Genomic DNA, 17856 nt, shown 5'->3' on the forward strand with positions numbered 1-17856 from the left:
ACCTAGCTAAAACTTCACTTGTAGGAGGAATAGATCAAGGCTAACCCAAGTAACCTTTTCTTCAAAATACTTCAATTGACCACTCGCAACAGCTCGTTTGCTTACGATTCTGCATGCATGTTCCTTTCAAACAAGACAAACTACTGTACTCCTTCTCCTCGCGTGCGCCAAGTGTCTCAATTTCTTCTGGAAGGTCGCATGGAAGGCCGCATGTCGTGCTGAACATGTGCTCGTTCCTTCGTCTCTTTTGTATATGTACATATCCTATTAATTTCTTCACACCGCCTCTTTATTTCCACAGCTCCTCATGTACGATTACTCTTACATTTTGGAAGTTGGAACGATATCAATGCATCAGTGCATTAAGATTGGGATCAGGATTCACACAAGCAAGGCAAGCTCCATCCAACATTTCTTGCGAGAAATAGCAAGGAAATGCCACGCGAGGAAATATTTCATAATGGATCTACTCCATCACCTACAGATAAATTGCAGCATGGAAGTTCACCTGTGATGAGCACCAGTAATATGCAATGCAATGTAATGTCATGTCATGTACGGCGATATATGCACATGCCTGCAGGTGATATAAATCTCGTAACGTAACAAAGATCATTTTGGGATATCCATCGCCAATCTCCAGCCCAAACAATAAAAATTTCAGCATTGCGTAGCCTGCGCAACGGAAACCATAAACAAACGTCGTAAATTACCTATAACTTAAGATTTACATGAGATTCATTACCAGCACCAATGCTCCATTTTAAAAGATACTTGCCAGGGATGTTAGTCACAAGATCGGAGAGTTCCGCTCTGTGCGCCAGCGGTTCATTACTCAATCCTAACTTTATACACTGGATCTGCTCATCTTAGCCTGCCTGCTCGAGCATGTCTGCTACCGAATATTCCTGCTGGTATTGTCTACCGAAACGCCTTTACCGAAACTAATCGTCTACAACTTCCTCGTTTGGCAGTGGACGGTTCGGGGTTTAGGAGTTAATGATCCAAATCGTGTGCAAAGGAAGTTCGGCTATAGCACTCACTAGTTCTTGTGGGCATATAATCAAAATGAACCACAACCGTTGAATTTCCAATCTTACCTAGTAGCTTACGGGACGAGAGGTAAGAAATTAGACTCTAGAATATGTGTCCGGAATCCGGAATGAGAATTATGAAAAAGAAGCGATACATTTACATTTTGAGCCCGTTTTGTGGGAATTTGCCGTCGTTTTTTTGAGGGTATTTCCCGAGACGGAATTTGGTTTAGACTCTTTGCATGTGTTTTATAAGGATCGTTTCGGGCCGTCCGATGACATCAATTACATAAATGGTCTCGGAAAGCCATCTGTTTTCGAGAGTGCGGCGTGGATTTCCACGTGTGATTTGGGGTCTACCGAAGTGGCAGTTCAGCGCGGTAATGAACCAAGCCTCTGGTGTGACAATTCACGAATGGTGTGTATATTGGATTCAAAGAACTAACGGAGATTGGATGTGAATACGAATCGAGTGGAAGAGAGAGACTCGAAGAGGAAGTGCACGAAGGCTATTCGACACTTTAGTGTTATGTTATAAGATTTAAACATCTTTATTAATACGAACGCACAATAATCTTCCACGCCCAAGCCAGCTCGCAGTATTTCAACACGACTGGGTACTTGGATATATCCATAAGATGCCGAATAAAACATTCAATGCAGGGTCCTGCACCATACCAGGGGTTTCCTTTCATCTCTCTCCAACAACTCACTCGTCATCCATTTAGCATCGCTCCCAAAAGAGAAATGCAAACTTATGAGCGGAGTTCAGGATTCCACTCCTCTCCTCTCCTCTCCATCATGGAAGATCTTTCTTCCATGCTTTTACTGCCTCTACCCGGGCACACACATCCCACCTTTAATACCTCAACTACCGCCGCACAGGTTTTAACTTTCCAGCATGGACCAAACGTTGAACGCTCAAACTCAAAATATCAAGCTCTCTCCCAAAGATCCACTCTTTCATGTATTACTACAAGACCTTGGAAAAGTCAAATACAGCAAAACCTCTCTATAAGGATCCCCCTTATAAGGATAACCTCTCTATAAGGATATATTTTTCGGTCCCAAAAAAATTTAGGCCTAAAAATGGCCTGTATTCTTAAAACCCTTCTATTAGGATATCCTTATATTTTTCGGTCCTAGGATCACGTGTGTATCCTTATTGAACCAATAGAATCGTCAGAATTGACTACCTAATCGAACTAATATATCCGGATTCTAAAGAGATTCAATTGAAACCCAAAAAATGTCACGGAAATGGCCCGATCGGGACTAATCGGGACTAATCGGAAGAAAATTACTACTATATCGGGATTAAGCGGAACCTCTATACAAGGATACCTCTATATATCCTTAAAAAAGACTACAAAAACCGGTATCCTTATAGAGAGGTTTTGCTGTAGATTCAATATCCATCAGATATATGATTCCACAGCACGGAGCAGATAATGAGCAGGCTTGAGCCGCTACACTTGCCATGGCTTGTCTACCTTGAGCTGAGCTCATTGGTGTAGGCACCAGGTACCTACGTCCTTAATTAACACTGCAGCTCAACATCATGATCACCAATCCACTAGACAGCATACTCACTCATGTATCTTGTCGCACAATTTTGTCACCGCTTGGATTCCATCTCCAAATGCTTCCAAATTCCCCATCATATCTGCTTTCGATATACACGCGTATGTACCATATACATTACAATTTACAACGTTGCATCAACATGAATCCGAAGAGGAAATTAGGTTAATCTTCGCCTCAACATCGGCCTCCCTCTCCCTCTCTCCCTCTCCCATTTCTTATCTATCAACAATTTCATAGACATCGCATCAAAGATTTTCCAACCATCTTATCATCAACTGCGAGCGAGATGTCTCATCTCGATCTCCAAAATCACGATCAATCGCTCTCTCAACAAACCAATCTCTCCCGCTCCTATCTCCTCCCAAGAGATCTTCATCCCAAACGTCATCCATTCCACTGCTATCTGCACTATGCATGCTCGGCGCCGGGTACACTGTATGTAAGGTGAGGTCATGACATTTTGTTTCTCGTCATGCGTATCTTGAATCGTAGATCTATCATGCCCTCCTCCCCGTGGCCTCTTCCTACCTCTCAAGCTCTCTCTATCAACCTATCCTTCGCAATCACAGAATCTCATAAAGTGCCAGCTTTGTAGAAAGTCCATCGACTGTCAATGACTAAGCAGCACGAACACACAAGCCTACTCCTTACTCATGCACCACCCCACATGTTTCACTTCGTTGATTCATTTCACCTCATTGTTGGATTTTCACGTGGTCTCTATTTACGGGACCGAACAGAACAGGTGGAGGGAAGGGCCTCCCCAGTCTGAAACTAGGGGTCCTCTAATCGTCCTGTACTCCCTGACACCAATTTCCATTTGTGAGACCTATCAGGTACTCCAGAGATATTAGCCACGATCATGCACAGTGGTTGATCTCTAGAAATCTCGACCACAATCGAATTGAGATACTGTAGATCATGTGCACAAGAAAGGAGCATTTCCACAAGATTGAGTTACAGCAAAAGATCCAGTAGATCCAGTATAATGTCATCTTCAATTCCCATACTAATGACCCTATCAAAAAAGAGTAGGGACTTCACAATTTCAAACGCCTCTAGATAATTCAATCCATCCCTTCCATTTTCTCTTCCATCTCGCAAAGCCCAAGCAATCCAACCAACCATCCGTTAAGTTTTTATTCCCATCCCAAACTGTTTTGCCCAACTCCAAACTCGGTACCAAATGAGATTCGTCTTCATAGTGTCAATGATATATCCAAAATGATATTCAATGTTTGACCACTCTAATCCCCTCACAATAAATCCCATACATACATGAAAAGTTCGAATCCTACCAATCTATTGAAGCGACTTATAACCCCCAATCTTCGCTATTAATGAACAACGCCTTCGTTTTTCTCTCACAGAATAACTGTAAGATAGGCAGAGAAAACAAGAAACAAAAAGAAAACGGTGCAATTTTTGGTTTGAAAAACATAAAAAAGAAAAATGAGTATTAGGCTCTTGTAATGTACGGGGGAAAAAAGTAATAGACGTATGCAAGTATCAGCCAATGACTGATCAGCCGTCCTTCTGCTGAAGTTCCAATGGACAACAAATATATATTTGCGTTTGTGAAGTTACATCACCGTCGACTGGAAGCCATCGTTTGAGTCCCTCGTACCAATTCAATCTATGTCGGGGTATAACCTCTATACTCATCTGTATGATTCAGAACTCCGCCCAATGCAATCGTTTTATTTTGGAAACGCCTGAGAGAATTTGGAAAAAGGACTTTGGGAAATTCGTTACTCGTGAGGTGGTAATTACCGGGATCGAAACTGAAATGAATCGCGTGGCTTATTTCGGAAAATCGTCGGGGGCTCGAGTAGAGGATAGATCACATCATGCCTTCTTCACCAATACCTGGTAAACCTCCCATGGGGACTCCGAGACCTGCCAACCCAGCAGCAGCCAAGTGGTTGTTTAATTTGAGCTCGGGGTCGCACGGAGTGGAATGTTGTTTGTGCTGAATTTCATTAGACGTCAAATTCTCTGATTCTGAAGAATTGATGATACTCACATATTTGAGACCATTCAAGTTCTTATATCTCTTGCCACAATAATCACACTTATAGGGCTTCTCTCTTTCCATACCTTCATTGCCTGAATAAGGAATAGAAGTTTCTGGGTTGACAATCGAGAATGTACCGTCACCGTTTTCGTGCAACTGTTGGGTTTGATGACCGTGCGTCTTGTGATACCTGAACAAAATTAGTATAAATTTATATCGCACAAGGTAACAATGCTTACTTGAGACCATTTTGATTCTTGTAGGCCTTTTCGCATCCGATGACGGGGCATCTGAATGGTTTGTGCTCTTCTCCCATCATCATTCCTGTAGGATCTCCCATTCCGTTCATGCTTGCCATCAATTGTTGTTGTTGGTATGCTCTCATCAAATCAGAGTTGTTTGTAAATTGTCCTTGTCCTAGCCCAAATTGAGCAAATTGTTGTTGAAGGGCTCTTTGGTTGTTGAAACCACCACCATTGGGACTATAGAGACGCTTGGCGGGTTCATCGATACAAAGGTCCAAGCCTAAATCATGTCCGCCGAAATTGAAAGGGAAATTCATATTATTCATATTCATATTTCTATTCCCCATATTCATATTCATAGGCATGCTTGTAAAATCTCCATCCATTTCCGATGGGGTACCGGGAGCCGAGGTATCTGGTGAAAATGTCTGTGATTGCTGCATGGGTTGTGCTGTCAAAGTAGGGGTATTAACAGAAGAAACGGTTGGGTTATTTTGGAATCCAAAAGAGGAAGTTGCGGGAGTCGGTGGTTGGGATGCTCGGAGACCAGAGTGTTGCATGGTGGAGTTAAGATTAACGGTGGGTCTTGGTTGTTGGCCGAACATAGACTGTTGTGCTGCTTGCACAGGCTGATGATTATGTGAAGATTGAACCGGTGTATCCGGGGTGGAATCCATAGGTCCGATAGCATCGTCCATTTCCATATCTTCAACTCCGTCCATCTCATCAGTAGCACCTTGATTAGTTTTTTGTACAGGAGTAGCTGGTTGTGAGCGTTGCTGTTGTCGCATCAATTGAATACCTCCTACACTGGCTCCGGCTTGTGGCATCTGTAAGCCCGAAAGCCGAGGCTGTTGTGATGGCTGGGTTTGTTGCTGCTGAGTATGATGTTGTGCGGCGGATGTGTGTTGTGCTGCAATACCTGCTCTACCGTTGGGTGTTGAGTTTTCCCGAGCTCGTACAATGGATGAATTATTGCGAAGGGATGCTGGGGTCTGTTGCGCATGACACTCTTCGTAATGTTGCAAAAGGTCATGTAGTGTTGGTAATGTATTGCCACAACAGCTGAAATCTTTCATAAAGTTGGCTTCGAGCTTGGGAAGATATGAAGAAGAATGATATGAAGGTGATTGATATGGAAATGGGGAGGTGCCGGCCATGATAATACTAATCAAAAATTGTCAGTGTCATGAAAATGGAAATGGAAATCGTGTGCCCCGCACTTGCTAGGGAAGATGGAACATTTTCGTTTGGCCATTGCGATGACTGAAGAATCTAATTCTATGAATCACGAAATAATTGAAGCCACACAATGGCAAAGGGAAGAAGATCGGATCAAACTCACTCATCTCGAATCCAACTTCCAACAGATACGCCTCCCCAGCTCATACCTCCAACGAGGCTACCTGCCAAACTTTCGCGACGAGGACGATCATTAATTCTATTAGGATTGTGCATAGATATGGGTTTTGCAGCAGCAAATGATTCTTGTCTGGATCGACCCATGTTATCGTCGAATCCTGTGCCGGTCGTCATGATTCTGGCGGAGGTTTGTGAGTCCGGGTCGAGATAATTGGAATTATTTTTGTTGCCTTGGGATGACGGAGATGACGATGTATTTCTGGTGGGCGTGGCAATATTTATGGGTGAAGAGGTTGTCGTCATGTTAGATTTCAAATTATAGTTATAATCGCAATCCTCTGGAGTCGGAGGGAATGAAGCAGTATTGTGTGAATCTGGAGAAGAATGTGAAGATTCTTGTGCTTGGATATGTAATGTAGAAGAGTTGGAGTTGCCTTGGTGCTCGAATTTATTGGTAGCAGTCGAATCGATAAGTATCGAGTCCGTGTGGGTTTCTTCGCATGAGGCGGCGTGGGATTGTTCGAACCAATCAGAGAGAGGCATAGAGATATTAAAAGTGGATCTGATCTCCGCTACTGGGATTCTCGAATTAGCGTCTAATTGAAAAATTGTGGAAAGGAAGTAAAACTAAGAAAGCCACTAAAGCACATTTAACAGTAATGAATTCTTGTCCTTGGTGCGGACGGTGCATGCCACTTGTACCAGGACTGACTGGGAACAAACAACAAGAGGGTCGGGCGAGGGGGCAGGGTGGATTAAGTGGAGAGGAGAGTTGGGAAAGAAAGAGAGATGGGATGTGGGCTGTCGGAGGAAACATGGGTTGCAAATATGTACTTGGTTCCATTCATGTAAAGAAGGCCTCTTGAGCATGTACTAGGTACCAATACGTACAAGCTGAGAAACCAAATATAATCCGGCAATTTTGTGTCGAAAACAACCTACCTAATTGGGCTTTAGTCGACTTCTACCTGGTAGTTCTCACGAACTCGTCTACTGACTACCTTGGTCCTCGATAGACGAATTGACAAATCGAATATATATGTAGCAGGTTGGTACAACAGGCGAACGTACTCTGCGAGAGGCCGATGTGAATAGTAAACGTGCTTGTGTCAGCTAGTTAGACACTCGCGTGAACTAAAATTAGGTGTGGTCGTGTAGTCGTAACTAAAGGTGTAAGAGGTTTCCGTTTGCCAGAAAGCGAATCGAACGTTGCAAGGTGTATTCAATGGAGGGGAGTAAGCAAGTATGTCACTTCTGATACTGTGATTTCCGTTGGGACCAATATTTACAAGACGTTCTGGTCCGGATGGAGTGGTAGCGAACAATTTGAAGCCGGGGGTGAACTTGACACACACCAGATAAAGGAGGGTTGTATCGTGGCGCGAATAGTGAATAGGATATGGGAAAAATACACGGTAATTGATGGAGAACTTGAATTATTCTTGCTGCAGGCAAGGGAGTAATATAGATCAATACGATTAGTGCATGCGAAAGTACCGTTGATAAAATAATGTAATGTACGTTTTCCCATGGGGGCCCATGGACTGTATTTAACTACTTCTCGACTGGAGCTGGTCACCGTCTGAAATCAGGGTAATGAACATTACAGGAGGGTTCAAGCTTGTTACTAGAATTATGAAATTAAAGTTTGAAGTGATGGATGTTTCGTTCGGATTATCAAAGACCGGGTGGTTGGCTTGTGGTTGGCTTGTGGTCAAGCATTTTGTCAAAATGTTTACAAGGCTCAAGGCTCCAAGGTCTCTCTAATGGGTTCAGTCCCAACGCTTTGGATGAGATGCAAAAAGGGCTCCGCAGTTAATCTTTCTAGAAGCTTGAAGGATTCTATCGTTGATGATGTGTATCTGTAGATGTGGAGATGTATCGACCTTATTTGTGACCTGCTTGATGTATGAGACAAGATTGAGTATATCTTTCCTTTGCAGTCTACATCATGCTTCGGATGCGTTTACTATACTACCGGAATCCTTCAACATGATAGATCATATGATAAATATACGGTGAGATGAAACCAAAACAGCTCTCCTTTTTCTCGTTCGCCAAATCCAAGCGGTGAGCCCCGCCAAATCTGCCGACGTTGTGCGGCGACGGTTCCGTTCGAACGGAACATGACAATTCAGAGAAGCGACAGTGTGTTGGATTCGAAGGAAAGGTCTCGACCTTGGAAAGATTAATATAGAATGTTCTATGCTTTCTTCCCTTCCCTGAGACGTCTCGTTAATGGATCTTGACAGATTTCTCTACCACCTTGGCTCATTTAAATTGCCCTCGAGTCGTGCAACCTCGGTCCCTGATGGAGATGGGGTTTAGAATATCAAGTAGTTGTTTGAAGACTGTCAATCATTACTGAGTATCGCGGTCAATCCAAGAGCGTTAAATGCTTCAATGTGGACATACCATAAGCTATGGATCCGTATAGCTCACTCTTGCTCATTTCGATGTCATGGCGACTATCATTCGCCAGGAAATCGCTGTGTCAATAAGTTCGGAGGCAATATTTAATATATCAAATATGCAGCTTGATAACTCGAATTATTACCCGTACGGAGTAAAGCATCTAATAACCAATTCAAGAGGCAAAAACCCTGTCATCCGAATAACTTGTGGACGTGTTCGACGTACGAAGTTGTGGATTGTATATTACAGCCATGATCCTAACTGCTTGTACACGAATCGTATCCATTGCTAGAGCAGAACTGTAACGCCAAACGCCTAGAGTTCGGCAGGTAAAGTTATGAACGGCAAGCGGTCAGAAGTTGAATCAGCAAGAAGACATCAAGATTCAATGTACAGAGAGTATGCCTCTGGATCCATGATGTCAGAGAGCAAACTCAATATCTTACTCTGTATCCTTTACGCCAATCAGTGTCTATATCTGATTAACAGGACGGGAAGACGACAAGTAGTCGTAAGATGCGGGGGATGAAATTCAATCCGATCCGAATTATTTCTCTTTTGAGAGATCTATGTATCATAATCGTTGTTTGACAGCTTGGATGAAGGTTAAAATTATCGGCTCTACTAGGTTGACTTTTTAGATTTGATTAGGAGGCTGACTCGCAAGTCCCTACCTATCACAGAGTACACATCCTCGAGACATCGTATCGTACGTACGCCAAATCTAGCACGTGATGATAGTTCTTGGTATCGATAGCTGAGGTGAGATGGTTCCAATACCCAGGTACCCAGTGGTTTAAGGAATGCTCTAATGGAGGGGTAGCAGAGGTTGAAGAAGTTTAAAGATAGACAAAGTCCAAGCTAATGCCAAAGCCAAAAGCCAAACGCCGAACTTTATGTTCGTTATTATCGGGGCAAAACGTCCGCTGCTGCACATCTATCTCATGGGAATGAAGATCTTAGAAAAGACCGACGGACATGTATGTTCTATGGCCAATGATCAACCCATTCCACTCGGTACTTTCATGGTTCACGTCTAGGTACAGTAGGACGGATCGGATCTGCATAGAAATGCTTCTCGTCTTCTTTCCTTCTCAAAAATCATTCCGTATTGCATCACGACTGAGATCTTATATACCACCGGTACATATATATCATTTCATTCCACTCCAGTATCAAACTCAAAATCAGAATCAGGATATTTGTTTGCACGTGACGACGAAGGGAATTATCTCGGGAATCGTGATTCGGGATCCCATCACATTATACATAAGGTTAACTTACGATGTAAAAATTTACATCATATGTCGCAAGGAGCTTACAAACTGCCAAACTGCCACACTGCATCATACCACCATTTTCCGAATATAAAATTTCTCGGGCTTTGAAAATGGAAAACGGTATGAGAAAGTTAACAAATATACCAGAGGTACCTACCGACTATATAAAAGAAGAAGAAGAATCAATTCCTTTGTGAACATAATAAATCAACATTAATATCAATATCAATATCACATCTCTACATCATACTAACATTTTCTCGGGATTTGATTCTAACCCCCTCCCCACTTCTTTAAAGAAAGACTTTTGAACGACATCATCGACTGACAGCTTATTAACGACCCATTTTCACGAAAACGAAACGTACGATCGATTCAAAGTTACTACAAAACACAAGCAACTGCAAATATAAAATCATCAACAAGCAGTATATTCAAGAACAACCATCAATTTACCTTTCCAAAGCTTCTTGCAAGAATCATTCTCCATATTACCCCTCAATTCGATCTCCAACCTACGAGGAAATAGCTTGCCACAAGAGAATTTCATCAACCCCGCCAAATCTACCACATATAAAATATGAAGATTCTTACCAAGGAAGAAGAGGCTGAGCACTACAATGCCACTTTAAAGGGTGGTATTACAGGAGGTTTCGTTGGTCTCGCAATGGTACATATTCAATCGTATTCTCCAAATCTCACTCAAACAAAACTGACCGAATCTCTCAGGGTGGCGCCGCACTCTATGTGGCCAACAGACGATTCCACACCATTCGCAGTCTCACCATTCCCATGAAAAGTTTCCTCGTCTCATCATCCGGTACTTTCGCCGCCATCATCAGCGCGGATCGCGCATCTCGCTCATACGAATGGAATCGCGACCCCTCGCGAAATTACAAAGACAAATCGACGCTCCTTCTCGAACAGGAAAAAGCGAATGAAACTACTGCGCAGCGTCTCAAGGCATGGGGAAAAGAAAACCGTTACTCAATCGTTACCGCATCGTGGGTGGCCAGTATGGGAATCGCCTTTGGGATGGTTTCGAAAAACAAATATTTGACTGGAGCCCAGAAGTTGGTACAAGCAAGAGTCTATGCGCAAGGGTTGACATTGGCTGTATTGGTTGCATCAGCGGCATTCGAGATGGGAGATGCAAAGAAAGGAACAGGAAGGTGGGAAACGGTTACGGTGTTGGATCCCAACGATCCGGAACATAAACATTTGATTCAAAAGAAGATTCACCACGAAGCTTATGAAGGAGAGGATTTATGGCGTGGTATGTTCCAATCATTTTCAGAGTGCCTTGACCAAAATGTAAATCGATACTAATCGATATACATAGATATGGTAGAAGCTGAAGAGCGCCGCATTAATGAACGCAAGAGAGCAGCGGAAGAAAGAAACCACTCCTCGAGCAAAACATCCTCGGGTAAAGAAAACAAGGATAAAATCTCTAGGGAGATGAAGAGTGCTGGAAAAGTAGCATTTGCAGATGCCAAGGAAAGAGAAGAGAAGAATCAGGCCGAGCAGGCTGAGAAGGAAGCGGATGCAAAAAACGAGTCGGCACAGTCTGAACCAAAAGTGAATGGTAGAAATAAGATCTAAAAATGGAGGGTTTCGCTACCGAATCTTTCTGGTGTTTGTATGGGCATTGGATGGCGCGCTGAGTGATTTCTGGATGATAGAAGGGGATAATTAAAAAGGGGGGTGTTTGGAGAAGGGGTCGAGTAATTTTGTATATACTCCGGTTCTTGTATCATTAGAATGACAAACAAACATGTCTCACGTAAATTGCGTCCATTCAAGATTATCCTCAATATCTGGCAAGCGCCAATCAAACAAGTCGAATTGCTCGGTTGACGGAAATAGGAGCAGGAATTACCTACCATCGCCCATTGGTTGGGATGGCGAGTGTATTTTCGCATCCGATTTGCAGTGATTGCAGAGCCAGGAATGACGAGTTTCTCGGTAAATAAATATTCTCCTATCAATGACGCACTAGGTAAACCCACTTGTATATAATACAGTAACTTCAACTATCGTCTGGTGTTGTGGGAGAAAGTACAAATGCCTTCTCTTCTCTTCTTATAGCGCTAAATTGTCAGTTTGGAGATGTACTGGTCTGTATGGGTGGGTTTATGGGGTTCGAATGGTAGTGGTGTTTAATGTTTGAATGGTAGATTTGGGAGTATAGTCTGAGAGGTGGGAATGGAGATAGATGGGAGGGAGGGAAATGGCTTAGGTTAGTCTGCTTTTTCTTTCTTTCTTTAATAGTTTGAGTAATTGCAGAGAGAGGAGCTGGGTGGTGAGAATATTGTTTGTCGAATCGGTTGAGTGGTATTCGTGCTGCTTTTGAAGGTGAGTGGCGTTCAATCACCTGGCGGATTACAAATTTTAATGTGTTTTTGCGAGGGAGATCCAAGTTTTGTGCTCGCTTCTTTGGTTTACTTGGCTTGGGTACCTATCTTATGTCGTGTTTGGGAACGTGAAATCTTTCGTGATTGTCTGGGTCGGTCGAGACGAGATACTGAGGGTTATTTATTGTTTTGAATAATGATACGTGGGAATGGATGATAAGGCGAAGTCGGGAATATAGACTGCAGATGTTTTGCTTAGAGCATGGAGTCGAGTCGAGTCGAATTTGGATACGATTAGATGAGTGTTGTGTGCTCGAGGTACTATGACGCGAAAAGCTGTAGTGGCATGGTTCGTTGAATGGGGAAACTATCGAGCTGGTCCGACTATTTATTACTCCGGACCTTGGATTGGTTTGTAGGGCTTGAAAGAGGCAGCCCCAGACGATATATGAGATCACGCCTTGGAAATTTGTTGCAGGATGTGAACATCTGATGTTATTATCGATTTCCTAACCCCAAGGTATCTTGTTTCTAGTGTTCGGGAGATCGCACGGATACGTCGTACCATACACAAATCCAATTATCGATTGATCATCATATCCATTTGAACTCTCGGCTTGTCTGACAAAAGCACCTCTTCTCACATTATTTGCGTGCTCTCGTAGATACAATACAGCATTCTCGACAGATCAGTCTTAGATTTTCTCATTCCACGATATATGCAAGATGAACGCTGTAGCCATTCAGAAACCGGGCAAACTAAAGGGCGTTCGTGTTGATGGGTCTCTATTCCGACCTGATTATCTTTGGGTTAAAGCTATGGCATTTGTTCAGAGTTGGAGTACTACTCGATCCCAAGATTGAAATTGGATGGGGTTTGCTAATACCCATAGCTGATTGGTGACACGTTAGGAGACATCGTCCACAACACAAGCAGGCGAACCTAGTAACTCATCTGACACTCTTCATATTTTGCGCAATGCTTTGATATTATACAAAGGGTGCGATTACTCGGCTATTGTTGATGCAGGAGGCAAGGCTTGCAATAGTAACATCTTGATCGGAGATCAAATATATGGTTTATGTTACGGTGGTAACAATGTATATACTCTAAAAAACATGGCAGTATTCTCACTGAGGAACCTTAGAGCAACTTAGCAGATAGAGCTTCTACGGAGTTTTACGACTAGAAATACGGTTTATGTGCGCGGATTCTGGAAGAAATCGATTTTGAAAAAGCAGCAGCCCTTGGTGTGGAATTATTAGCACTGAGCAGTTTTCTTTGCCAATCACTTGGGTTCTCATTGTCGCCATAGAAAGTTCTCTTGTAGGGGACTTTACTCATTTATGGCGAGAGTACTACAAAATCAACGCTTGCCATTTTATTTGCCAAGCTGTAAGATATTAATGGATATGCCTCATCTTAAAAAAGAAATAAAAAAGCTATCAAGAGAAGCTTCGGAATGACCGCTCTATCTACTACTAGCCTGAAACCCATCGATCCCGTTGAAAGTCTCAGCGCCGATGAAGTTCTTGATCACCAAACCCGACTGTGGACAAACAATCAGATCTTATGTAAACGATAATCTTCAATGTTTGTTCGATGCCAAGTTGCGAAATCTGCGTAGAATTATTGTCAAGTAGGTAATACGGGGTTAGATTCCTATCTTGCGGCCCTTTTGCTTGCAGAAACTTTTGCTCGGAAAGATGTCAATGTGAGGAATATCTTGTATATACTGTTGGCCGAGAAAGCTTTCGGAAATTTGCAATGCGGATTCCGGTGATGGAGAAGGATTGTGGGTTTGAGAGGACATCTTTCAAGCTGAGAGTGGGATTGGTTGCAGAGGGGATTATCAGATCGCTGTCGGTGGAAATTTGTAAAGCTGGGTTGGATGGTGTTGAGGAGCGATATGTATTGTATGTATTGGGATTTATGATCAAGGAACTGCTCGTGTAGGTTACATATTTCAACGACTGATGGACCATAAGGTCAGTGAGTGCTAGGAATTGGTTGATAGGACTGCAACTTCAGGAACGCTTGAGCGTGAGTAGTGAACGAGAGATACAGAAGTCTTGGAGGAGTTAAGATAATGGGTTTGTAGCTGATGAGATGGAAAATGGGGATTGCTAAAGGTTCAGATTGAATCTCGACGATGCAAGATGCTTGCTGGTTTGAACCAGTGAATATAATGTTGGCCGTAGCTTCGAGAGTGAGGTGGGCAACCTTGAATCCCACCACGATAGATAGTACTTCTTGTGGTACCTATCTTCTTTGATAATTCAAATAATGAACCTTTCCTTTTATCGTACTGTATCATACAAATAATTGGATGCAGCGATTTTTTCTCGTCCAGTTGAGGTCTTTCTTTTCATGCAAGGAATGGTTGTACTCTGGTTTGCGTCAATGGCTCGACGTAAGAATTTGTGGGGAGAGGATGCTGAAATACGGCGTCCTGAGAGATGGTAAAACGACTTCGAACCTGATCGCTGGATAAATCTATCCTTTGGGGCTGGACCATCAGTCACTCGAGGAGTGTTGGATGTCGAATGTTATTCGTCGGGCTTTCAGTATGTGGATACAACAATCAAGGAGAGGTCGTGGCAGACTTCATCTTAGTGCTTTAGCTGAATTGTTACTCTGTTTCAATTTTGTAGGGAGTAGTAGGTATGCATGAAGTCATGCAAACAGCTTACTCGAAAGCCAAGCACTTTTGCAGAAACATGTGAATGAATACTTGAACCACAAAGGCTTCATACATGTGCAATGATATTTATCTATGAATTCTTTGAGCAGCTTTTCTCAAGAACTCAGAGATCAAGTCAAGATCAATCCATATTGTGAAGAGGCGTCAAGAATGAGAAGATATATGCGTTTTATTTCTATATACAGTGGTTCCACTAAAATCTTTGCAAATTACAAAATTATACATTACTATCAGATTACACCCTCAGTCCTGCTCGAGTATCATCTCAAGAGCTAGCTTCGGCAAGGATTACATCCGCAGCCTTCTCACTGATCATGTAGATCGATAGTGCAATGTACATGCCCGGAATCTTTGGGAAGACACTGGCATCAACAACTCTCAATCCATCGACACCTCTGACCTTGAAGTTGGTATCCAAAACGGCCATTTCATCATCATCAGCGCCAATAGGGCAAGAACACGATGCATGATGTCCCCAAGCCTCATCGAGCGCAAATTGCTTAAGATCTTCCTCAGAAGTAATGCTCTCATCTGGCCAGATACGGGTAAAGGAGCCATCGAGCGGAATGAGGTTCTCAAATGCTTTAATTCCGAATTTCATTCCCTCATACACAGCTTGGAGATCCTCGTCACCACCAACACCGGTGTCGAAATAGTTGAATACGATTTCGGGGGTATCACGGGGATCGGCAGATCTCAAATTGACGGTTCCGGCGTTGTTGCGCGAATGCGCTTTGAGGGTCAACCAAGTCCAGATATTGCGCTTTTCGAGCGCGTGTACGGAGTAGCCGGGGAAGTATCCGTTGAAGTAAGCGGGAACGCCGCCGAGGTAGAGATCTTGGACTCCGTCTGCAACGGAGGAATGTTTAGGGTATGCGAGAGCGATACCGTTGGTAGAGTATCCACCCTTGAGCAAAGGAAGAGTCTCCCATTGTTCGAGACAGGGATCAGTGCCGTTGAGGAAAGTACAATCTTTGAGTAAGGAGAAGTCGGATGTCGAGTTTCCGACAATACCAACTTCGTAACGATCTTGCATGTTGGTGCCTACACCGGGTAAATCAACAATAACTGGAATGCCGAATTTCTCGAGCTCAGCCTTGGGACCAACACCGGATAATTTGAGGATTTGAGGTGTATTGAATGTACCACCTGAGACGATGACTTCTTTGGTGGCGGTAACACTTCCGTAGGTGCCGTCCGAATCGTCTACATTTTTGCTTCGGGGATCAGCACGGTAGAGAGATTTTCCAACAATGAATTCAACTCCGGTGGCTCTTGGTTTAGCAGCAGTAGTGTTGAATTGAACCTTGGTAACAAGAGTGTTGAGTTGCACGTCTAACTTGTATTTCTTGGATCCATCCGAGTTAGTAGCATTTGCAACGCTCCAAACAAAGTCTCGAGGAGAAGAACGAGAGTATTCTGGGAACTTCATAGCGAGAGGAACTTGGTACAAAGCATCGACGTGATCACGATTTGGCGAATCATTGTTGATATCCAGGGCGAGAACTTCAGCCAATCCAGTGACTGTGGTGATCAAGCTTCCAAGAAGACCCTTGCCCATAGTTGTAGCTGCGGCAATGACGAGCGAAAGAACCTTTTGATCTTGACAAATGAGTTCTGGATTGGTAACTTCGGTCTGCAACCAACCGTCGAAACCATGGCCTGTGACATCTGTGCTGACGTAGTGACACGATTCGAGCTTTTTGTAGTATTCGCGCATCTTTGATGGTTCCCAGGAATCATCGCCGGTTATGTTTTGGATGTATTGCCAGTCGGTTTCTTGGGGCAAGATGGTGATCAAAGCATTGTGCTCAGCACATCCACCAAGAGTTCCGGTTCTTGGGTAAAGAATTCCCAAAGGAGTTGCGCCTAGGATGTTGATTAGCAAGGTCCAGAAAATCCCGACTTGAACTCGACAAGAGGAAACTCAATTACCTTCAGGAGGGTCAAGACCAACATAGAAGTCTCCGTCAGCCGTCTGGTACGTCATCTTCGAGTCTCTTGCTTGTCTGGTCTCATTTGCGTAATGTTGAACAAAGAAATCCCATCGAATTGGATCGTACTCTGAAGCCAAAACATGCAATGCAGGAACTTGCATCTCAATATCATCTCCATGGTCCTCTCCAGCATCAATAAGCAAGACTGAGTGACCTGCTAGAGCAAGTCTGGCGGCTACAGGAGCACCTCCCGGCCCACTTCCTACGACAACATACTCATAGGGATCAAGAGTTATGTTCGCGGAACTCGATGTGGCGTTCGCGGCACGTTGGTGAAGATGTTGATGTGTATGTTGCGACTTGCTGCAAACGTGTTAGTCAGCCGCCAGAGTATACTTATGGAGATTCCGGCACTCACAATGCAGAAGCCGTAAGACTGAAAAGAGCGACAAGGCTCAAAGATCTTTTGGGAAACATGGTACTACCAAATGATCAAATGAAACCAAAGAAAACAAAGACAATTGCCAAGGAATGAAGGAGTGACTGTGTGTGTGATGAGAGACTGTCCACGATGCTGAACTGAACTTTATATATTGTCGAGGCCCTCCACTGAACCACTTCTAATGGGACTGTATTCGCAATTTCTCACCCTTTACTCTTCATGATCGTTAATACAATCCCCTGAAGGGATCGCAACATAAAGGGAGGTGTGAAGATCACTACCAGGTGTTTGGATGGCGGAATACACAGTGTATGCTCGCGACACCTTGACCCAGCAGTCGTGATGTTCATGAGGAATTCCCAATATGATTTTGGTAATGAAATTCAAAAGTGGATAAAGCATTCAATTTCCTAAACCGGTAGAGATCTAAAATTTGCATACGAGATGCCTGTCTTTCCCCTCTCAAAACGTTTCT

General features: G+C 43.4%; 4 protein-coding genes across 4 annotated transcripts; 2 read left to right on the top strand and 2 right to left on the bottom strand.

Moving 5' to 3' along the window:
- Positions 1–4464: 4464 nt before the first annotated feature.
- On the bottom strand, positions 4465–6788 carry EAE98_000928 (uncharacterized protein; the record flags this gene model as incomplete). The annotated part of the gene is made up of 4 exons (XM_038948545.1): positions 4465–4593; positions 4648–4828; positions 4878–6050; positions 6229–6788. 4 exons carry the CDS (start codon positions 6786–6788, stop codon positions 4465–4467), a joined length of 2043 nt encoding a protein of 680 aa, XP_038814811.1.
- Positions 6789–10051: 3263 nt separating this feature from the next.
- Positions 10052–11731, top strand: EAE98_000929 (uncharacterized protein). The gene is made up of 3 exons (XM_038948546.1): positions 10052–10610; positions 10670–11216; positions 11283–11731. Exons 1-3 carry the CDS (start codon positions 10521–10523, stop codon positions 11543–11545), a joined length of 900 nt encoding a protein of 299 aa, XP_038814812.1. The 5' UTR covers positions 10052–10520; the 3' UTR covers positions 11546–11731.
- A 1292-nt stretch (positions 11732–13023) lies between these two features.
- On the top strand, positions 13024–13883 carry EAE98_000930 (uncharacterized protein; the record flags this gene model as incomplete). Its single annotated transcript, XM_038948547.1, has 5 exons — positions 13024–13132; positions 13298–13398; positions 13459–13548; positions 13574–13693; positions 13749–13883. The coding sequence occupies 5 exons, from the start codon at positions 13024–13026 to the stop codon at positions 13881–13883; spliced, it is 555 nt and encodes a 184-aa protein (XP_038814813.1).
- A 1384-nt stretch (positions 13884–15267) lies between these two features.
- EAE98_000931 (uncharacterized protein) lies at positions 15268–17416 on the bottom strand (the record flags this gene model as incomplete). The annotated part of the gene is made up of 3 exons (XM_038948548.1): positions 15268–16871; positions 16938–17302; positions 17358–17416. 3 exons carry the CDS (start codon positions 17414–17416, stop codon positions 15268–15270), a joined length of 2028 nt encoding a protein of 675 aa, XP_038814814.1.
- Between the last annotated feature and the right edge of the window lie 440 nt (positions 17417–17856).

This window comes from Botrytis deweyae (genome assembly GCF_014898535.1).
Source record: "Botrytis deweyae strain B1 chromosome Unknown BDEW_002, whole genome shotgun sequence".
Taxonomy (NCBI): Eukaryota; Fungi; Ascomycota; class Leotiomycetes; order Helotiales; family Sclerotiniaceae; genus Botrytis; species Botrytis deweyae.

What these genes read in the sequence shown, in the direction of transcription:
- EAE98_000929 (XM_038948546.1), top strand. Translation starts at nt 10,521, where the DNA reads ATGAAGATTCTTACCAAGGAAGAAGAGGCTGAGCACTACAATGCCACT. An exon ending in GTTTCGTTGGTCTCGCAATG is followed by an intron (nt 10,611 to 10,669) that starts GTACATATTCAA and finishes CGAATCTCTCAG; the next exon opens with GGTGGCGCCGCACTCTATGT. An exon ending in AGGAGAGGATTTATGGCGTG is followed by an intron (nt 11,217 to 11,282) that starts GTATGTTCCAAT and finishes CGATATACATAG; the next exon opens with ATATGGTAGAAGCTGAAGAG.